A 23,231-nucleotide genomic window follows, 5' to 3' on the forward strand; every position below is an offset into this window, starting at 1 on the left:
GGAGCTCAGTACAAGAGGAAGGACCTGCCATCGGCCAAAGAGCCTACTTTTACCACCACAAAGCTTGGAACTCTGCTCCTCCTATTTCCCCTGCCTGGAAACCCTCCCCACTACAAACTGACACATGAAATGACATCAGGAAACATTGCCACGGGACGGTGGGCAGCCAGCGTGGACTGCGATCACTGTCCTGACTTCTAAACCACAGCTCTCACTTCGAGTCCCACCTCTTGCATGAAGCCCTCCTGGAGCGCTCCCACCAGTGGCTGCTCTGCTCGCCCGTCTCCCGCAGTGGGTGGGGAGAGAGGGCCGTGCCAGGCACCTCAGGGCTGCAGCAGGACCCAGAGAGCTTTCTCTTCCCTGCTCCCTGGGGCACAGGCTGTCCTGGGAAACACGCTCCCATCTGACTCTAGCCCATCTTCCTTCCCTGCCAGTTCACCCCCAGCTGAGTTTCTGATGCTGCAGTCAAGCCTTTCCCCTCCCGCTCTGGGCCAGGCCCATGAGTGGCAGGTCTTCACTAAACTCCAGCTCTCCAGAGTCCAGATTCCGGAATCGGCATCTGCCACAACCCTACCCACACAAACCCACAGGTCACAGAGCCCCCCCTCACCATGGCCTCACCTGTTCCTCCCCATTGTCTCATGGTCTTTGACCACCACAAGAAGCTCGGAGCCCTGGTCCAGGGGGATACCCTTGAGGTCCCACTCGAATCCCTGGAAGAAAAGGAGAAAAGATGTCTTAATCCGTGGGCTCCTAGAAGAGAAGAGACTGTGTCTGGTTACCCCTTGGCACTGAGGGGGCATCTGCGACCACTGCTGGGGGAGGGAGGGATGCACGAGCAGAAGAATGAATACGTGAGTGGCAGGGTCCCAGGGCTTCAGAAGTTGACAGCGAGAGCTGAAGGCAGCAGAAGAGGCCAGACCCCCGTGACCCCCTCCCCACAACTCAATTCTACCAGTCACCAGGAGCAGAGCTGGGGAAAACGCCAGGTGACTCTGCAAGGCCCTCAATGTGCTCATGGAGCAGTCAGGCCCCTGGTGACAGCATGCTTTAGTGCCACATAGGTCTCCCATAATCCCAGGATCCTTCTCAGAGCAAAGGCACCCCATGTACCTCGACCCTACCCACACAAAGCAGCCAGGGCTTCCAAAGATGACCAGGGAGCCATATAAAGAAAGCTGGCTGACTAAGTCTCAAACAAGAGCAAGTTATACAGCTGATGGGAGCCAATTCTTTTGCCAATTAGAGAATGATGAATCTCTGAGCAGATAACACACTGACCGACAAAAACCTGAATTGGTGAGCAAATAAATGAGCATCTCCCAACAGAGATTTAGTCACTAAAACTGTTAAAGGCTATTGCAAAATGCTTTAAGCAAATCATTTGCACAGATAAGTTACTGCAAACAGGCAATTACTTCCTGTGGTTTAAATTACCTAAACACTGTCAGTTTTTCTAAAACAATGTATTCAATGTAACCCAAACTAAAAATGGAAAAGAAAGCAAGCTGGTTGAGGAGTGGGGCAGAGGCCAGCAGGAGGCAGAGGAGGAGCCAGGGAGCAACGTGGGGAGGAGGAGGCTCTGGGTAAAGACAACAGCCTGTGTAAGGGAGACAGGCGAGCCGAACACAGCCTCCACCCGGCTGGCCTGGCCAGAGAGGAGCAGAGAAGTGCACGCCTCACTCCTCTTCATGCTGCCGTCACAGCAGAGGGCAGACCCCGGCCAGGCCACCGCCTCTCCTCCCGGGCTCCTCGTGCCCGGAGGATTCCTTGGCGATCCAGACCAGAGCCCCTCCTCTGGAAGACAACACCACTGGAAAAGCCACTGAGCCCCCTGACTCATCCCGCAGAGGACATACCTCATTCCACACAGGGTTCACATTGTTCTTGATGACTTTGGTTCTCTTCTTCACACCTACAAGAGACACAGAAGGTGAATGAAGAGACATACCCCACTCTGCACCTTCCCCAAGTGAGGGCCAGTTCCCAGACGCGCACTGCAGCCGGCCCCCAAAGGAAACCTTACAAAACCCACAGGTCCCTGAGAATGCCCCTGGTCTGCAGTGAAAGCCCAATGCCAATCACACACGCCTCTCAGCCCTGGGATGGAGAAACAGCAGCCCCACCTGAAGGATCATCTAAAGGAAAACACCCAGCCTAACTCTTCTTTTTCTCAATATTTTATTTTTATTTATTTATGTTGCTGCTCTGGCTCTTAGTTGCAGCACACGGGATCTTTAGCGTGGCTGGGCACTCTGAGCTGCCGCATGTGAGGTCTAGTTCCCTGACCAGGGATCCAAGGTCCCTCGCACTGGAGCTCAGAGTCTCAGCCACTGGGCCACCAGGGAAGTGCCAGCCTGGCTCTTCTTTTTTAATTTTTTACTTGTATCCGATTATAGCTGATTAACAATGTTGTGATGGTTTCAGGTGGACAGCAAAGGGACTCAGCCAACATCTACATTCTCCCCAAACTCAGCCTGACTCTTCTTAATGAGTCTGTTATTGTTCCTCCAGAATTTCTAAATAAAGTCTTGAAATTGTCGAGTTTCTGATTCTAAGAATGAATGATCTTCATAGAAAATATTCCTTTTTTTTTAAAAAAAAATCTATCTCCACATAATGTATGATTCCATTTATGTGAAATGTTCAGAATAGGGAAATCCACAGAGACAGAAAATAGGTTAGGTGTTTCCAGGAGCCTAGAGGGAGATGGGAATGGCAAATGAATCCTTCGTGGAGATTTCTTTTCGGGGTGATGAAATGTTCTGAAATTAGATAATGATGACAATTGTACAACATAGTGAACGTACTAAAGACCATTTACACTGTACATTTTTAAATTATTAAAATGGTGGCTTTTAGGGTTTGTGAATTTTACCTCAATCTAAAAAAAAAAGGATCCTCCTCTCTCTCACCTTGAAGGCATCTATCTGAAACGGGCTATTTTACCTGCTCGTGAGGGCTAGGGTGAGTGGACACAGAAGGGACAAGAACTCACGCTGCTGAGTGCCCCAGGCGGGAGCCTGCTGAGCCTTTCCTGTGGTGTTTGGGCCTGAGGGGTGGATGAGAGGAACAGGAGGGGCCAAACGTGTCTGGCTTTTCCATTAAGCATCAGGACGGGAATGATTCTGTGCTTAATAAACGATTTAAAGTGTTCAGCCAGACACAGAACTTATATTTGGGTTGGATATGAAAGATCACCAATTCAACCCCAACTGTGCAAGACCCTTCAGTGAGAAGCCTGTGGCTCCACCCAGACTGCTCAGCATTCACAGTGTCCTACCTGGACTGACCCTTGGAGCCTCTGGAAACATCCCCCAGGACCCCTGAGTCCTCTGAAGCTGAGCACTGTCTGTTTCCTTTCTGCAGGTCCAGCCCCCATGGCCCAGTTCCGAGCAGGAAGGGAAGAGGGGAGCAGCTGGGGTCATGGACACATGCAAGGTCTGGGGACAGATTTGGAGGAAGGGAACAATGTCTTCCCAGGTGGCTCAGCGGTAAAGAATCCGCCTGCCAATGCAGAAGACTCTGGTTCCATCCCTGGATCAGGAAGATACCCTGGAGAAGGAAATGGCAACCCACTCCAGTATTCTTGCCTAAGAAATCCCATGGACAGAGGAGCCTGGCAGGCTACAATCCATGGAGTCACAGAGTCAGACACGACTGACTGAGCACGCATGCATGCAACAACAGAGAAAGGAGTAAAGAAAATCGAGGAGAAAGAAACATCCAATGGAGGATTGGTAGACTTAAGACAAAGATTCAGGCCCCCTGAGTCCCCTCAGAGGTCCTGATAAATCTTCCCCAGCGGGAGAGGATGAGCCCCACCCACTCCACCACCTGCTGAAAATCATTGTTGAGGGAAAAGCACGTGGACTTTGAGATGACACCGATCACCATAGAACACTTATTTTATCAGAGACCCTAGGGCAGCAGTTCTTAAGTTTTTGGTCACACAATGTCACTCTTAAAAATTAAGAACCCTAAGGAGCTTAAGTAAAACTAAGGTAACTTGTATCTATCGACTTTTACTGTATTTGAGGTTAAAACTGAAGCACTTTAAAATATTTATTTGGTAATTAATTTTACATTAACAAAAATAAGCCCAGTACATGTTAACATAAGTGACATATTTTTATGAAAAATAACTATAACTTCCAAAACAAAGGAAAAAGGAAAGTGACACTGTTTACTTTTTGCAGAACTCTTTAATGCCTAGCTGGATTATCATATCTTTGTCTACATTCAGTCCATTGAGATGTCTTGTTTTAGTTGACATCTATGAAGAAAATCCAACCAGACATATAGATGGAAAAGGAGTTGCATTTTAATAAGTTTTCAGATAACTGTGGATATTCTTCTCTCATACTACACCAAAACTTGACAAGTAGTATTTCTTAAAGGTTAGCTGCAGAGTGAAATCTGAAAGCAGAGTGATAAACATTTCGTACTGTTACATTAAAATCTGTTGTCCTATCTTGCATTTTGAATAACTCTTTCACCCATGCAGGACTCTGTAACATCTTCCGTTGGTCATTTGGGAAGTAATCTCATCAGAAAAGTCATTAAATACTGGGAAACGCAAGACAGAAGTGTTCTAAAATTCCAATGTTTGTTTGAAAGCTCAACTTTTATGATGGGTAACAAATGATAAATGTCAGTTTAAAGTAGCAGGCTCGCTCACTCATTTCCAAGAAAATATCTATCAAATGCCCAAGTCTGAATAATCATAGCTTGTCAGTCATTCTTTCAAGTAAAAACAATATTCCACTTTTTAAATTTTAAAACAAAAGGCTAGTTCAACATGCCACTTGAGCAGTCACCAAGTGCTTTTTCTTGCAACAATCGTCATTTCCCCAGGGGCAGCAGAAGTGCTCTGGGCATACTTCCCATCTCAACACAGAAAACATTACAAAAACAGGTACTCCAGGATCAAGATTAGTAAAATCAATGATTGCACAGCTTTATCAGGGACATTTTTCAATAAAACTAGCTTTTCTTTTTCAAACTGTGAGTACTGGCTTTTTTCTTCCCCTTCAAATTACATGCTGTTATTCAGTCACTTAGTCGTGTCCGACTCTTTGAGACCCCATGGTCTGCAGTACACCAGGCTTCCCTGTCTGGAGCTTGCTCAAATTCATGTGAGTCAGTGATGCCATCCAACCATCTCACCCTCTGTCGTCCCCCTCTCCTCCTGCCTTCAATCTTTCCCAGCATCAGGGTCTTTTCAGAGGAGTCAGTTCTTCACATCAGATGGCCAAAGTGTTGGAATTTCAGCTTTAGCATCAGTCTTTCCAACAAAAAGTCAGGATCGATTTCCTTTAGGATTGACTGGTTTGATCTCCTTGCAGTCCAAGGGACTCTCAAGAGTCTTCTCCAACACCACAGTTCAAAAGCATCAATTTTTCAACGTTCAGCCTTTTTTACAGTTCAACTCTCACATCCATACATGATTACTGGGAAAACCATAGGTTTGACTAGATGGACCTTTGGTGAAAAATACAACCAGTACAACTTTTGTGCCAAAGCCCTGTTAGTATTAAGGCACCATCAGTTTCACTTTTCCATTGCTGTTGCACCAGTGGTACAAATATCAACACAGTGAAAAGCGCAAACAGCATCTTAGTGTTATTGTGGAAACACGTTTAACCTTGCTGACCTGCTCAAAGTTCTGGGGATTCCCCCACAGGTCCATGTACCACAGTTGAAGAACCTCTCAGGAAATTCATTGAACATCTGTTTCCTCACCTGTAAGGTTGCCATGCCCTTCTCCAGGGGGATCTTCCTGACCCAGGGATCAAATCCACGTCTCTTACATCTCCTGCATTGGCAGGCAGGTTCTTTACGACTAGCACCACGCACTTAGCATAAGGTCATAATAATATCTCTTTACAGGGTTGTCATGAAAATTAAACAAGATAGGATGAGAGAGGTGCCTGGCACACAGCACGCTCATTAAGTGTGAGTTCGCTTCCCCTCCTTTCCCCTCTGAGCCTCAGTCTGTTGCATGTAGTGAACTCCTACTGATCCTTCAATGCCCAGCTCAGTTGTTTCTGCTCTGATATGCCTCCCCTGACTCCCGCAGACAGAGATGGTTGCAATCGGTGAAAACATATATCGAACAGCAGGACAACGCTGCACTTCTATGTCTCTCTCCCAACTAGAGTGCAAGCTTCAGAGGGCAGGCACCATGCCTTACTCATGATAGGAACCCTAGAAAATAGCAAGTGAGAGTTGCTCAGTTGTGCCTGATTCTTTGCGACCCCATGGACTATACAGTCCGTGGAATTCTCCAGGCCAGGATACTGGAGTGGGTAGCCATTCCCTTCTCCAGGGATCTTCACAACCCAGGAATCGAACCCAGATCTCCCGCACTGCGGTCGGATTATTATAGCAAGGTACCCAGTAATTGAGTATGAAATGAATGGGTCCTTTTGTTTCCCAAGTTGGGTGCAAGTTCATGTCCTCACTAGAGGGCAGAGCCACGCTTCTCAGGGAACGTCAGAGACTACATTCACAGTCTGGCTATATGTCAACAGACAGAGGGGTAAAGGAGGCACAATGGAGGGGGAGATGTCCTTAGGGGGCCCAGTGATCTTATGAAAGCTGTCCCAGGCCTGCTCTGACTGAATCGCTCTGAATCCCCTTGAGGGCCATGTTGGTGTGGCTCCAGCTGGGGTTAAACACATGGCTTTGGAGTCATTCAAACAGCAGGCACTACTAAGTGACCTAAAGTAAAACTTGGCACCTCTCAAAAGCCTTAGCTCCCTTGGCAGTAAAATGATAATAAAAAAAGAATCTCTACTTCACTGGTCTTGAGGGGATATGAGATGCTATCTCAGTGTTCACTTCCCCTCCCCTATCAACTTTCCATGGCCTACAGGAGTAACATGGAAAATTCCATCTGCAGCCTCTCTTGAATTGTCCACTTGGAAACATAACTTGGTGCTTCTGGCTAGTCGCAAATAAGCAGTGTCCATGTGCCAGCCCTGTGCAAAATGTCTTTTAGACGTTTTCTGCTTTCTGCCTTCCCTGCAGATGAGAACGAAGGCCTTCAATATGATTACACTAAGTCCCAGTGAGAAGAGCCGACTCTGGGACCGTCTGGATGATGTGAATGGAGGGGCCACCGATAGACTCTACAGCCCCAAAGAAGGGACAGAAAGAAACGAAACTTTAACCCCGCACAATCACATGACTTACACACAGAGGAAAAGGAAGGCAGGCTGCTAATTAGGAAATAGTTTCTTCCTCATCATGGATTTAGACCTTTCCTGTCCTTAATCATCAGTTTTGGCCTTGAGAGATGTGGCTTTATGTGTATAAATAAACAGACTCAATAGTTAAAGATAGATGAGCACTCACAGCTCCTGCCAGGGGTGTGGAGAGGGGATTGCAGAATTAGGGGCAGGCGGGCATCTGTGAGAATCATGCTGGAACCCTGGAGTGTCCCTCCAGACTGAACGACTCAGTGAAGAGGAGTGAGCCTGCCATGGGAGGACTCTTCTGTGCCCCATGGAAATTCTTCACTTGTTTTCCCCTACCCACCCACCCCACCTCAACCCTACATTCCTACCAGAGTCACCCATGGCTGTAGGGTAATGTTTTTCAAACTGCTCACTGGGAACCATTAGCAGCCCATGACATCAGCTGAGTGAGTTAACCAATATGTCTTTTTAATGACAGGCTAGACTAGAGAAGAAAATGTCAGAGCACATCTTTCATGTGAAAGTACTATTACTCAAAACTTTTGGTTATATTTTCCCATATATACTTATGTGTGTAGTCTATCTTGATGTAAAATACATTTCTTGTTGTAGATAACAGCCCCAAAGTTTGAAAATGATCACTTAAAGGAAGGTTGTCAGAGGAGAACTGGAGGACAAAGAAATCTTGGCCCTTGAATGTTGAGAGGCAAGGTATGTAACAGAAAAAGATATAGTACATTGTCCTAGCCCCCTACGGAGCCAATTCTGATTAAGACCATGGGCTGTGGGAGGGGATATAGGAAGGAGGCTTAGAGACACGGAGCAAAGTGAAGTTAAGAGGACAACCCATCCTGCCCAGCCAGTGCCTGGGGCCACCCGGCTGAGCAGTCTCCACAGGGGAAAGGAGCCTCACACATCTGACACCTGAGCATCAGACACAGCCATGGCCTCACACAAGGAACCACATTCCGCCTGGTGAGGTCTACCTGTCAGCAGCCAGTTGCTGTCCCTGCTGCCGTCTGGGCCTCATGGCTCATTCACCTTTTCAAGCCCATCTTGTGGGAACAGGGCTTCCCGGATGGCTCAGTTGGTAAAGAATTTGCCTGCAGTGCAGGAGATGAGGGTTTGATCCCTGAGTCTGGAAGATCCCCTGGAGGAGGAAATGGCTACCCGCTCCAGTATTCTTGCCTGGGAAATCCCATGGATGGAGGAGCCTGGTGGGCTACAGTGCACAGGGCCGCAAAGAATCAGACATGATCAAGCTACTGAACACAGAGCACTTGGGGAACAAGCCCCTTTCAATGGTCTAGGACACTTGTGAACCACCCCCACTGCTAAGGCCTGAACACATATGGATGGGGGTTACTAGTGGAAGGGAGCACCCCAATCTCTGGCAGAACAAGTGGGCAGTCTCCCCATAGCAGTGATGGGACAGACTCCCTCCCCCTACACAATGATAAGGTTGAGGTACATTTCTGAAGCAGACAAAATGCTTGTCTTTGTAACACTCATTCAGTGGAATCTTCAGAGCTGGTGGGATCACAGAGAAGATAAAAGCCAAAGCAAGGGCCTTCACTGAGAGTGCACATCACAGTCTGTAACCTGTTCCCATGCTTCTAACTGGGTGGGGAAGGGGGCTGGGGCAAGAGGAAAGCCCATCTCAGATTCTGACATGGATGCACTCAGGGTGGCTGGAGGGACCGTTCACCTAGAGATGGAGCAGATGGAAGAGGAGATGGGACGTCTGGGACTCAGAGAGAGGGAGATACGGGCTGTTTCTGCCCACGAGTCAGGTAGCAGATCCACTATGGAGATGCAGGGCACCTTTAGATCTTGCAGGCAGCCTCAATGCAGCCTCTCATTTGTTCCACAAACATATTTTTAAACATCTGGGGGAAGCAGGGCCTGCTCTGGATGTTGCACTGCTGCTAGCAGACTTTGTTCAGTTGCAGCGAGGGCCACTGTTTGCTGCGCAGCCCGGGCTTGTCATTGCAGTCATTCCTCTTGTTGCAGAGCACAGGCTCTAGGCACTCGGGCTCGCTAGTTGTGGCGCACAAGCTTGGTTGCTCTGTGGCATGTGGGATCTTCCTGGACCAGGGATCAAACCCTTGTCTCCTTTATTAACAGGCAGATTCTTGTCTACTACACCACCAGGGAAATCCAGTCCACAAATATTTATTGAGGACTTGCTCTGTCCTGGGCACTCTCTTGACACCTCATTAGAATACCCATTAGATAAGCAAAGCGATAAGAATTCAAAGTTAGCAGCAGAAACCGAAACATGGTGGAAATTGAATGGCTTCTGCTGAAAGAAGGTCTGCTTTACTTCTTAGCACAGATACCCGCTAACAAAAAGGGTCGGCAGACTCAGATAACTCTGATACTTGCCCGCCACCTGTTCCCTAACTCAAGCCTGCACACCCTGAGACTGGGCAGCAGTCACTCCCCGCCTTCCCTATAAGAGCCCTACTCCTGTCATCTCAAGAACTCCCATCCCAATCTCCGCCTTTCTAAATCTTAACTGAAAATATACTTTCCAGAAAACAAGTAGCCAGGAAAGAGTGGTGGCAAGTGGGTACACGGGCTATGATGGAATGCTGTCTGAGAAGAGACGTCTTTAAACTCAAAAGGCCAAACAGAACTTTGAAAGATAGTTCTATTTGAAACTATCAAAGATATCTGAAGATATTTGAAACACCGATGACAAAAATCTTAATGTCCTTAATATGTAAAGAGTACTCATAAACTAATTAAGAAAAAGACAAACATCTCTTCCCTCCCGAACTGGGCAAATTAAAAAGCAGTAGGGACTTCCCTAGTAGTCCAGTGGTTAATAATCCACCTGTCAATGCAGGGGACAAGGGTTTAATCCCTGGTCCAGGAAAATCCTACATGCTGCAGAGTAGTGACCACGAGCTGCAATTGTTTAAGCCCATGCGTCACTGAGCCTGCGTTCTGCAACAAAAGAAGCCACTGCAATGAGAAGCCACGGCAACTAGAGGGTGACCCCTGCTTCCCACAGCTAGAGAAAGTCCACGCGCAGCAATGAAGACCCAGCACAGTCAAAAATAAATAAATAAAAATGTTTTAATTAAAAAAGCAATTCGTTAAGAAATAAATACAAATAGGCAATAATATTGAAACATCACAAATACTACTTGAACCTAAGAAATTGTTAAAAATTTGATTATGCTTTGATCATAAAAATATAATTATGCTTTGTGTTAGCAGAATTATAAGAAAATAAGCCCCTGAAGTCAGCTAATGGGAAGACAAAGTTGATACAGATCATCAGGAGAGTAATTTGGGAAACACAGCAAAGTCTTAAATATGTCTATAACTTCTAACACAGCAATACCACTTCCAGTACTTACCTAAAGGAAATTACTAAATATCTGGGCAAAGATTTAGTTGCCAGGATACTTCTTGCAGAAACACTATAACTTAAGCATTGGATATAAATATTAAAAATTGATACAACTTAAACATTCCTCAATAGGGGGTTGATTAACTGAATTATGGTCCACCCATATAATAATATAGGTTAAAGTGTCTGCCCGCAATGCAGGAGACCTGGGTTCGATCCCTGGGTTGGGAAGATCCCCTGGAGAAGGAAATGGCAACCCACTCCAGTACTCTTGCCTGGAGAATCCCATGGACGGAGGAGCCTGGTGGGCTACAGTCCACAGGGTCGCAAAGAGTCGGACACGATGAGAGACTTCACTTTCACTTTCATATTATAATAAAAATGAAAAGTGTGTAGAATATTTACTGACATACAAAAATCTCCCTGGCTTATTACTAAGTGAAAATGTAAATAAGCAAACATTTGAAAAAGATGTCTGAATAAAATTATTTTAAAAAAAGAAAGAAAAAGATATCTGGATGGGATTACCTCTAGAGAGGAAAGCAAGGGGTCTGGGGACTTCTGGTGGATGGGTGGGATGAGTAAGGTTCAATTCCTTGACCTGGGCAATGTACATGAGTATTCCCTTCATAATTTATCCATTGAAGTGGGGTTCCTCAACCTTGGCCCTCGATACTTCCTTGTTATGGGTATTGTGGGGCCATCTTGAGCACTCTAGGATGTTTAGCCGCATCCCTGGCCTCCCCCCATAGTAGATCCCAATAGCACCTCATCTCTTACTCAGTGGTGACAACCCAACATGTCTCCAGACATTGCCAAATGCCCCTGAGGAACAAACCACCCCCAACTGAGAACCACTGCATCAAACTGTACATGTGTATTTTATGCACTTTCTTAGGTGTTAGATTTCACACTAACATTGCTTTTTTAAAAAAGAGGAAAAAGAATCTTGGTGGAAATATGTCAAATTGTTAACAAGTTAATTTGAAGCATCAGAATGGCGGCAGGGGGGCTACTTTTTACTGTTGCCTCATGAAAATGAAAGTGTTAGTCACTTAGTCGTGCCCGACTCTTTGTGACCCCATGGACTGCAGCCCACTAGGTTCCTCTGTCTATGGGATTCTCCAGGTAAAAATAATGGAGTGGGTTGCCATTCCCTTCTCCAAGGGGTCTTCCTGACCCAGGGATTAAACACGGGTCTTCTGCATTCCAGGCAGATTCTTTACTGTCTGAGCCACCAGGGAAGCCCCATTCCTTTATGTAATATATCCTTTTTTTTTTAACACTGACTACATACTAAGTTCATCTAAAGAAAATGAGCTATTGTCAATGTTTTAAAGTTACTTTTACTATTCAAAAATCCAGATTCAGAGAGTCCAGTGGCCCTGCATCCCACGTTCCCTATACAGGTAAGTCATGTGGGTCCACCTACAGATGGATCGATAAGATTCCCCAGAAGATAGAAGAGAGGGGAGGGAGAAGGGAGAGGGAGTAACTGGTAAGACACAGGGAGGAAGAGAGGACCTGATGGGAGGAAGCAGAAGGAAAGGGCAGTCATGATTCGGGTTCTGGCTGGTGAGCCTGGGGGAAGCAGGGTAGAAAGTTACTAAGTGGGGCACAGCAGAGCCAACCCTCAAGGAAATTAGATGTCTGAGCTCTAAGGGAACAGGGATCTGGTTTTGTTCTTGGATGTATCCCCAGACCCCCAAGCATCACGCAACATGTAGTAGATACCCAATAAATATTTGTTCAGTAACAAAATGAGTGAATAAAAGGATATAAATCATGACTGTAGAGGGTGGAAAATAGAGAGGGCAGAAGAAAGATACAGATCATTAAATGCTCTAGGAAATGAAGCTGTTCATTCTCGAAGCTGGTCAGGGAACTATCTCTACCACAGCTCAGGGACTTGTAGTAGTAGTTAGTCATGCTAACTAATTAATTAACACAAGAACAAAGGGATGGTAAGTATTCATTAAAAGCCTCTATCCTAAAGCCCCCAGAGAGGGAGCCCAAAAAAGCACCCTCAGAGTCCAACCTCCCAGAGCTCATAGTCTATTTTGGGAAGCAGGTCCTGAAATTACATCCGAGCCTGAAATGCCAGGAACAACTGTGAGACAGTGGGCCTGACCAGGCGCCTGCACCTCGGACTCCGGATGGGAGCCCAGCACTCGGTGTGGCCACCTCTCTGCAAGCAGGCCCATCCCCTCTGTGTTGTGACAGGCTCCAGCAAAGCTTCTCACCCCACAAGTACGCTTCCTGAACATTTGGAGATTTTTTAGAAATACCTGTATCTGGGCCCCTCCTCCCAGAAACTCAGCTTCAAGACAGGAGGAACAAGGAGTCTGGCTGTGGTCTTTTAAAAAGCTCCGCCACACAATTCTGATGTGCAGCCAGGGCTAAGTACCCCAGGCTAGAGGATCTGTAAATTCTGGGTCTGATTCCAACAGCCTCTTTCCCTAAGCATCCACTCAGCCCCAAACTCCAGTATGAATATCCCCATAGGGTGGGGGAAGTCACATTAATTTCACCTTTCACCACATCTCACATCAATTTCTCTCGAGATGTGGTTCCAAAATGACCTGCCTCAGGTGTGGAAGTGCTGATTCTTAGGTCACTTCCATCTGCTGCATCAGAACTTCTATGGAGGGGACCCAGGAGTCTGTCTGTCAAGCACACTCTCCAGAAGACTCTGAGGCACAGTAAAACATAAGGACCACTCCCCCTAGATTGTTGCGACCCCCAGGCACTTCTGGAAGATGGTGAGAAACTGGGCCAGAAGGGGCACACACTAGAGAATACACCCTGTTTGCTAGCACTGGGAATCCTGGTGAAGTCGCTACCGGCAAGGAGCCGTGTGATCTTAACTATGGAGCAGAGTACTGAGCACAGGTCAGCAGGGGTGTGTGCACTCGGTATGCAGAGGGCAACAAGGCGCTGTGCATCCAGAGAGGAGAGGCTAATGACAGTCAAGGGACTCCTGGGTGCCTTCCCGGAGAAGGTGGCATTGTAGCTGGGCTTTGAAAGATGAACAGACTTTGAACAGTTGGAGATGGTACATCCCACTATATTTCAGTTTTGCTAGGAGCTTACCAGTGAGAATAAATAGTAAGGCATTATAAAGGGTGGGGAATGCAGAGCTGGGGAGAGGACAACAGGTGCACGTGCTCAGTTGGGCAGGTTCAACTGCAGAGAGGGACCTCAATAGATTTGGACTCAAGGGCACTGCCCACTCAAGTGCTCCCTGCCATGACTGGGACACAGCATTTAATTAACTTCCACAGGTTTCCATTTCCTTGCCTGCAGAACAGGGAGATTAGTAGCCACCACACAACTGCTGGAGAACCAGGGAAAGAGAGTGGTAAAAAGATGCAGAAGAGATCCAAAGCATCTAGGAGACTCAAGGCTGATAAAGGGCCCTGGGCTCAGGGTCCTTGGGAAGTCTTTCCCAGCCAGTTGACCCTATAATTTCACACAAGAATGGCTTAGTCAGAATCTGAGCCTAAGGGACAGCTAGGGACCTCGTCTTGACACTGCATTTCATAGTAGGCACCCAGGAATAGCACCAATTAATGGAAGCAGAAAGGTTTTCTAAACTGTTTCAACTCACACTTTTCAAAAAAGGAATAAAATGAAAACCGTCCCATAACAAAGAATAAAAGCTACAGTTAGCTCTCATTTTGCCTAACTGTGTCTTTCGTCTATGGTTATCACTATTTTGGAGTGCTGGGGGGAGCAGATGGATATCGTGGGTCAGAACTAAAAAGCCGCCATGGTGTCCCCACCTTTTCCAAGCCTCCTGAAAACACCAGCCATTCATCCCTCTACCTTTGACCACCTTTTGTGCTGTGCAAATTTTTAATTCCACAGAACCACAGGATATTTGTACTTCCACAAAGCCACAGGATATGGTAAGAGGAAAACCCTCTCCCCTTTCCTTAATTATCTTTCTTTGCAGAACTGGGGTCCTGACTCACAGCCATTGTTCCTTCTCTTAATTTTGACAGGTCCTTCCTCTTCCCTTTCCCCTCCCGAGACACCTCCTCCCACGGGAATGTCCGCCTTTAAGTGAGCGGGTGTCTGGTGAGAAGGGGGCGGATGTGAGTCCTTTGGGGTGTTTTCCCCAAACTGTAGACTCTCTCTTGACTAATTACCCACAGACGGCATTTAGGATCTTGGCATTTTAAAAGACTTCCTAAAACACTCAAAATTCCTTGTATCAAGGCCATATCCACCTTATTCTATCCCTTTTCCTCCCAACTGAGACGAATTCAAGGCGGCCAGTGTTGAAGAAAGACGGACGAATGAATGAATGAAACCAAGACACAACTCTCACGGTCTCCACGCCCAATTTTTAAGCAATCCTCTTCTCTCTCTGCATTCATCCTCCAGCCCACCCTCATCACTGCCTGCTAAGGCTCGCACGGTATCACCCCTGAGTATCGGTCTTAGAAGTGCAACTATCGACATATTACGGCGCTTTCGGTTTCCAAAATTTCTGAGCACCATGGCATTTTTCTTGCTCGATTGCATCCTCCTTGCCCCCCTCTGAAGAAGACAGGACCGAGATTTCTCTGAGATTTCTGTCCTTGTTGACAGGGGAGGAAACTTTGGCCTGGTTAGTGCGCTAGCTGGGGTGGCCGACCCAGCGGTGCGCGCGCTGGCGGGTGGCGAGGGCGAGCGGTCGCGGCGGCCAAGGGGCTCTCACCTCGGAAAGTCAGGCTGGCGACCGGGTCGCTGCGCCGGTCCTTCTTCAGACTGGGGAGGTTGCTGGCCCTCACCAGCTGGCAGCTCAGCATGGTTCGGCCGGCCCCCGCCGAGCAAGCGCCCGGCTCCGCAGCAGCCGCGCCAAAGAGGAGCGAGCTGTCGCCTCCGCTGGGCCTCCGCGGACAAGTCCCGACGCCTGGGAGAGGCCGCGGAGAGGACACCGGACACCCTCTGGGTGGACCCTCCCCTCCGGCTCCGATGCGGATCCGCCCTGCCGGCGGGGGGCGGGACGGGCCAAAGCTCAGACGCGCGCTGGCGGGGGCGCTGGTCCCCTCCGCCGGTCCCCGCCCCCGCCAGGAATGGAAGCGCCGTTGACGCCCGGCGCACCGCTCGGCTGAGCAGCAGGGAAGCGGCAGTCAGTACCATCCCGGCTCCCGGAGCGGCCAGCGCGCCTGGGCCTGGAGCGCACCAGGGCCTTCTTGTGCGCTGCTCTCCTGCCGCTGCGCAAAGGGTGGCGCGCCAAGGAACTGGGTGTGAAGGCGCGAGGTGGGGGAAACCCGGCTGCAAGGACCACAGTGTGTCCGCGGAAAACTGCACGCGCTGCGAGCACTAAAGGAGGAGAAGGCCGAACGGCACCTCCCGCCCCCACGCGCCGCTCGCCTTGGCCCACCCTCGGTGCTCCCGGAGACCCGAGAGACTCCGACGCTCGAATTCTCGGGAAGGGCCTCTGAGCCTTCTCAGATCAGTGATCTGGGGTCACTCATCTCCGGAGGCGGCGGAGGTCTGTGTCCTGTTCTCTTGGAGCTGCTCTGCAACATCCCGAAAGCAATCTCTAGGTCCCTTGTCCCCACCCCCGCCTCCATGGGGGGAACTGCTTTTAGTGTGAGCCTCGAGCGGTGACAGCCTTTAGCATGCGTTCCCGTGTTAAGTCTGATTCCTTTCCAGCTGACGACCACAGGTGGCGGGCTTCCCACCTGTAGACCTGCACCGAGCGCTGGACAGGCGCTGCCCTTCCTCCCACCTCCCAGGTGCTCAATGGCTTCCTCACTCGGCCTCCGTTCCGTGACCAGTCATCCCCATTCTGCTGCACAAGACCCCAACTCTCTTCCCCTTGTCTTGTTTTGAGGTTCCAGCATTTTCAGGTGACTGCCACCTGGTGAAATCCAGCTTCACCACCTCCACCCCTGTCCCTTAAGCGCTAACTGGTGGAGAATAACACAGCTACCCTACCAGCCTCACCTGCTCTGTCCCACCCCAGACTCAGGGGGATCCTGACTGCCAATAAGCAGTGACCCTACATGACCGAAGTCTCGTCAATCACACTCTCTCCTAGACAACGACCTCATACTTTTCACTCCCCAAATTTACAGTACCCCATCACCACCCTCACTCTCAGGTTGCTTACTGTATGCAAAGGAGAGAACACCCCAGGCTCCCAGGCTCCTAAACCCCACCAGCTTCTGTGCCCAAACCTTTTGCTCTCCTGCTGTTAATAAATGAATCGTTTGTACTGCAAAGCCCGGCTGGGAGCTTGGGCGCTAGATCCTACCTCCCTCACCCACTCAATGACAAGTCTAAGGCTGTCCTCTCCCCAGTTAAAGGCCATCCCTCCTCCAGTTGGCTTCTGCCCTCTTCCTCCTGATTCTTCCGCTCTCCCTGAGTGACCCCACTCACTCTCATAATACAATGGCCATTTACTTCCTCTCCAACATCCAAAGTTCCTCTCTCTCAACAGAACCCAACTATTTGGGTACTGCTTGCAGCCCTAGCTCCAGATCCTGACCTAACTAAGCCCATCACCTGGCAATAGCTCTTGGTTCAGCGATGGGCATATATGTCCCAAGTTGTTCTCCTGGAGGGATAACTTGTTCTTCGTGACTGGACAAGCCCAACTCCCTGTCCCACTTTGTGAGAATAAGGAAGTGTGTAGATCCAATTGTCAGCCAGCTCTAAGATGTAGCAGACACCAAGGATGGCAGACCAGAGAAAAATAAAATGGAGTCTGCCTGTGTCCGGGATGACTGGAGCTGTCCACTCTATGTGCCCAGAGCCCACCAGGTCTCTGGATCATACTGGGGCCTGATACTAACGGGGCTTCCTCCCCAGAGGACTTGTATTGGGAATGAAGATCACTTTAAGACTGTTTATTATTAAAGTCATTTTGAGATAGGATTTCACTTACAAATATGCTTGCTGACTTTGGTACCGTCTATGTGCCCACAGCATCCATGTGCCTCCACACAGGAGCCAGGTGATCTTAAATATAATCAGTCACACACACACACACACACACATAAACACACACTCTTTGTAAAATCCCTCCAAGGCCTCCCGTGCTCTTGGAATAAAGCCCAACTCCCTTTCCCCTGCATACAAGGTAAGAGCACTCAGCCCCTCACTCTCTGAGCTCCAGTGACTTCCAGTTTCTGGAATATTTTGAGCTCCCTCCAAACTCAGAGCTCTCCTGCCTTCCCGTTCTTTTAAAGGGCCACCCCCACTCATCCTTCAGGCCTCATCGCTTCCATAAGAAGCCTCTGACCTGATCTAGGTTGGCTCTTCTGGCAAACCACTGCACAACAGCACTTTTCCTTCTTAGCTTTCACCCCAATTGTAAGCAATACCTATTTGTTTATTGCTGGTTTGATGTCTAGCTAGATGGTGAAGTCGGTCGCTGAGGGGAGACCAAGTTTGTCTCAGGCAGCCAAGTGTTTCCAGTGCAAGCAAGGGCTGGCCTGGGGTTGGTGTGGTGGACGTTGTACTTGGCGGTGTCCCTTCCACCCTAGGATATGGTTAGGCAGGCAGGTCTCAAAGAGGATACTACTGCCCTCTACGGGGAATTTTGGATATGATGACTAGGGATATTTTTTTACCATCACAATGATTCCTGGCTTTGCTGTTTTCCCCAGCACACCACACCCTGCCCCCCAGACCTGCTCTAATTGGGTCAGAGGCAGCATAGGCAATCTGTGGAACTTTTACAAACACTTGGCTTATTTCCAAGGAACAGGGTCTTCACACAGTTGCTCTGTACACCAGAAAAACAGCAGCTGGTGGCATGAGCCCTGGACACTTCCTGAGGCTTCTTTTCCCATTCCAGTTTCCAACTTCACTTCTCCCTGATTGGATGGTTGACTGATCCCTTGGAGACGTCATCCTGGAGCCAAATCCTCAAATCCTTGGGGCTTCTTCCCAAGGGGACTTGCATCAGGAATGTAGCTCTTGTGGACAGTGTGCTGAGATCTCCACTTGTCCCCCTCAAAGTTGTTCTCCCCTCCTTCCACAGAAATGTTCCAAGGACTCCGACCTGCACACATGGTCACCCACATAGATAAACTACATTTCCCAGAATTCCCTCACAGCTGGATGTGGCCAGCATTCCAAGTGATAACCTATACAATCAGTTCAGTTCAGTCACTCAGTTGTGTCCAACTCTTTGCGACCCCATGAATCGCAGCACGCCAGGCCTCCCTGTCCATCACCAACTCCCGGAGTTCACTCAGACTCACGTCCATCGAGTCAGTGATGCCATCCAGCCATCTCATCCTCTGTAGTCCCCTTCTCCTCCTGCCCCCAATCCCTCCCAGCATCAGAGTCTTTTCCAATGAGTCAGCTCTTCACATGAGGTGGCCAAAGTACTGGAGTTTCAGCTTCAGCATCATTCCTTCCAAAGAAATCCCAGGGCTGATCTCCTTCAGAATGGACTGGTTGGATCTCCTTGCAGTCCAAGGGACTCTCAAGAGTCTTCTCCAACACCAAAGTGATTGTCTCAGTTGTGTTCCACTCTTTGCAAGCCCATGGACTGGGTTACTCTTTGCAAACCCTGCCAGGTTCCTCTGTCCATGGAATTCTCTAGGCAAGAATACTGGAGTGGGTTGCTATTCCCTTCTCCAGGTATCTTCTTGACCCAGGGATCTTACTGGGTCTTCTGCATTGCAAGTCAATTTTTTTTTTTTTTTTAAAGAGAAACATTGTGTTTAATGGTAGAAGTTAGCACGCTCCAGCACTGAGCATGGCCTGGAGTCAAAGCAGCAGTGGCGGGTAGGTGACCTCCATGGAGCCTCATGTGGTGAAGAGGATGAGGAGGGTGGCCATAAACAGAAAAGCCCCTCAGACAGGACAAAGCCCAGAATGGTGCTGGAGAAGAGCTGCTGCTTCAGAGATGGGTTCCTTGCATAGCCAAGGACCAAGCTGCCAAACACTGTTCCAATGCCGGCCCCTGAACCAGCCATCCCAACTGTGGCAGCCCCAGCGCCAGTAAACTTGGCCACTGTGTCAGTGTGCCAGGAGACAACACTGGTCTGGAATTTCCGTCAAGCCACCCGGAGTGAGACACTGCTGTAGGAAGGCTGTTCAGATGGGCTCTTTGGCCTACTCAGGAAGGAGGCAGACACAGGCCTGATCAGACCCCTGGTACAAGAGCACATCAGAGCGGGAGGACTGAGTAGTGCTCCGGAGGTCTACATTTTTTTCAGTCTATTCCCACTGTCCTGCTGCCCCTGCTCAGACCACAGCACTCACCCAGCTAAGATGACTGACTCACGTCCCGGCTTTAGCTTTAAGCACAAGCAGATTCTTTACCCTGCATTGCAGGCAGATTCTTTACCGTCTGAGCCACCAGGGAAGCCTCAATGAACAGGAAGGCTAATGCTGTCCTGCCCAGGCTGCAGTGGAAACATATCCCAAATCATCATATGCAAAATACCCGCTGGGGGCAGTACTATCCTCTTTGAGAACCACTGGTTTAGCCTCATCACGGTATGGAAGGGACACTGGAGAGCCAAGCACAATGTCCACCACACCAACCATGTTGTCAAAGGGACCACAAGTTATAGCAGAGAAACAGGACAGAAGGATCCGGAGGCCTGGGCAGCCCAGTGGGTCAGAACTTTACCAGTCAGGGCTGCCTATGCAGCAAACATTACGAGAGTGACCATCATGCATGCCCCCCACCCTCAGTTAAGGTTGGCTAACCAACAGCCAAATCTGCATCCTACCTAAGGGCCCAGGTAAGGGCAGCTCCTCAGCACCCTAGACAACTCCAGCCCCACTGCAAAGGCGACAGGGCCGGCTTAGGAGTCACCATCGGGGAGCAAGTGGATAAAGGTCTTCTTGACCTACAGTGGCTTGAAGCACGATTTCAGTTCTCAGTCGGAGACTGAAGTCAGGCTACAGTAATTAATGAGAGCTCTGAGTCCTGGCCGCAAGACCACTGGCCACTGAAACGACCTTGGCCCATATGGCTTTGTGGAAAATGAATTTCCACAAAGAAACAAAGTAGGGAAACAGTGTTTACAAGGAGGGAAAAGAGGACATGTGGACAGACACACAGGCAGGCTGAGCGAGACAGCCGCACCCTCATGGTAGTTTAAATTGCTTTTATGGGGCATTTCTTCTGGGTTTCCTGTGGCCAGTCATCTTGCTTTGCCTTGTTCTGATCTGTACTTGGTTTATCTCAGGGTCCTCCCATGTATATGTGCATCTCTTAGCCAAGATGGATTCTAGCCAAGAGGCCTATGGGTAGGTTGACATCACTTACTATGGGGTGGAGGCCCCTCCCTGTTTGACCTCCAAGGAGCTTTTCTGCACATGTGTAACTGGGAAGGTGTCCTTGATTTTAAGAATGAGGAATATGTGGTCTTTGATCTCTTATCTGGTCATGCTTTGCTTCTCCTCCCTCCTGCTGTTTTGGGGTATCTGTCCACAGCAGACAAAATCTAGCTGTTCAGCCTGGCGCCTGTCTGTCTCCTGCCTGAAGGGGACCTGTTTTGAAGCTGAGTTTGCATAGCAAGCCCAGTTTTTACTTAAAATTTCATGTTAACCACAATGACATTTCAGAGCTAACAAAGGTAAGAGGGGAGGGGACTAAAGCTCACCCCTGCCATCCCAGTGGTGTAGTCACAGATAGGTGCTGCCTGATCATCTCAAGTGAGGAGCCTGGCTGCCTGTTCCCTGAAGAGACACAGACCTAGGTCTCCAGGATTAAACACAGTGGAAGCCATCAGATCCTGCCAGTGGTGTCTCCTGGGACACACCCAGCACAGAGACCTGTTGTCTTTGATCAACACAACATTTTATGACAAAATTGTACTTTAAACATTATGAGATCTGGATTTATAGCATCTGTTGAAAAATCAGAACACCTGGCCTGTGAGCCCTAATTATCTGCCCAACACTTATTACCTAGCACCTCTGGCTGGAAGTGTGCATCTCAGCTCGCCCTACACCACCACTCACCCAGATATGCATGTGCTCCTCCCTCTGGCCTTAGTTATACCATCTGCCACGCTCCCCTGGGGATGTGGGCTTATGACCCTCTTCTGTCCCCTATTTGGGGTCCTTCCTCCCTGCCAGTCAAGACGAGTTACTTCAAGGAGAGCCTCTTTTTGTTCTTGGAGTTGGTCCACTGGTCTCCTCTAGCTCAGTTCTCTTAATATCTGGGCCTTGTTTTTCCCCAAAGCCTCATATGGGTTATCCAGGAAGCAAATAAACCTTGCCCTCTGCTTCCAGTAACACCAACCTTGAGATGAACACTCTGCATGTGAGCTTCCAGGATTCCTCAGGGCACATTTGTCCAAGTCCAAAGACTCACAGGAGTATGAACAGTCCAATGCATCCTTCTGCCCCACCTCCACATTCATTGAAGAAATTGTCTCCCGTGGATATCCCAATACAACCAGCTGGGATTAGAGGGGCACCCACACATGTCTGTCAGGGGTGTCAGGCAACAATTATTCTGGTTACGGCCTTGACCACATGACCAACTTCCCGGGAAGAATAGCCCATTGCAGGAACAATTAGATGGCCCTGGGCGTCCATTGCAGTCCTTGCTTTTCTAGCCGTGTGTCCCAAGGCATGAGATCTGACCTTTTGGAGTCTATTTCCACTTCTGTAAAATCAAGAGAATGTTACTTCACAGAGCTCTTGGGATGGTTAAAGCAAACACCAGGGCTTCCAGCCCAGAGCCTGCCTGGCTCACAGGAGATGCACAACTGTTAACATTTCAGCCTAATGAACCCGTCTGGGGAGAGACCAGTATGCAGGAAGAAAAGAGAGAGAGAGATTTGGGCCTGGAGAGAGAGATTGAGAAGGTTTGTGGGCCCAGGGAGTCACAGGAGCGATGCTCATTCCAAGGAAGATCCAGTCCGATGGGGAGGGCCAGCTAGCCTGATGGCCACAGCCAGCCATTAGGTAAGTAGACAAATGCCTTGGCCTCAGAAAGGACTGCCCTGGGGAGGGCTCCCAGAGGAGACAGGGCCAGAGTCCCCTGGGGCTGAAGGGGTGACCACTCACTGCTCAGCACAGTGTGCCCAGTCTGATTGGACAGTAAATGAACCAACAGAGCTGGTGATAGGACTGACCAGGCCAAAAAGATTGTGAAAGACTTTTTGGATGTGTGCAATGATTTCTTAGTATATGTACAATACATGCTAACCATGATAATAATTAGAATGTTGTTAGCCACTCAGTCGTGTCCAACTCTTTGTGACCCCATGGACTGTAGCCCACCAGGCTCCTCTGTCCATGGGGTTTCCCAGGCAAGAATAATGGAGTGGGTTTCCACTTCCTTCTCCAGGGGATCTTCCCAATCCAGGGATAGAACCTGGGTCTCCTGCATTTTAGACAGATTCTTTACTGTCTGAGCTAAATATATATAATCATATATTATAATAGTGAAATAGTTAATGTGTATTTATGTGCCGGGCATTATTCAAAGTGCTTTATATGGATTAACACATAAACTCTTCAGAACCATCCCTCCAAAACAGGTACTATTATTATCAACATTTCATAGGTGGAGAAACCAAGCACAGAGTAGTTAAGTAACTTGCCCAAAGTCACACACACCGCTGGAAAGTGGCAGAGCTGGAATTCCACACCCAAGGTCCCAGGTAGTCTGGGTCTACAGCCAGAACTCTTGGCTACCATCCTTCTTCCGCTCTTGTTCAGTGCTC

General features: G+C 48.8%; 1 protein-coding gene and 1 pseudogene across 21 annotated transcripts in view; both read right to left on the minus strand.

Annotated features, from left to right (window-relative positions):
• The window catches only part of DYSF (dysferlin), a 223,156-nt gene that overhangs the window by 195,301 nt on the left and 4,624 nt on the right, over positions 1 to 23,231 (minus strand). For 8 of the 21 annotated variants that reach the window (XM_061431947.1, XM_061431954.1, XM_061431964.1 and 5 more), the window contains exons 2-3: positions 1,860 to 1,915; positions 622 to 713 (exon numbers count right to left, since the gene is read on the minus strand). In XM_061431947.1, coding sequence (XP_061287931.1) covers positions 622 to 713; positions 1,860 to 1,915 — 148 coding nt within the window. Of the gene's footprint in view, positions 1 to 215; positions 419 to 621; positions 714 to 1,859; positions 1,916 to 15,280; positions 15,531 to 23,231 lie in introns of those variants that run through there. The other 13 variants (XM_061431963.1, XM_061431958.1, XM_061431956.1 and 10 more) reach the window with 5 other exon arrangements.
• LOC133256842 (ATP synthase F(0) complex subunit C1, mitochondrial-like) lies at positions 17,829 to 19,742 on the minus strand (annotated as a pseudogene).

Source organism: Bos javanicus, chromosome 11, assembly GCF_032452875.1.
Source record: "Bos javanicus breed banteng chromosome 11, ARS-OSU_banteng_1.0, whole genome shotgun sequence".
Lineage (NCBI taxonomy): Eukaryota > Metazoa > Chordata > Mammalia > Artiodactyla > Bovidae > Bos > Bos javanicus.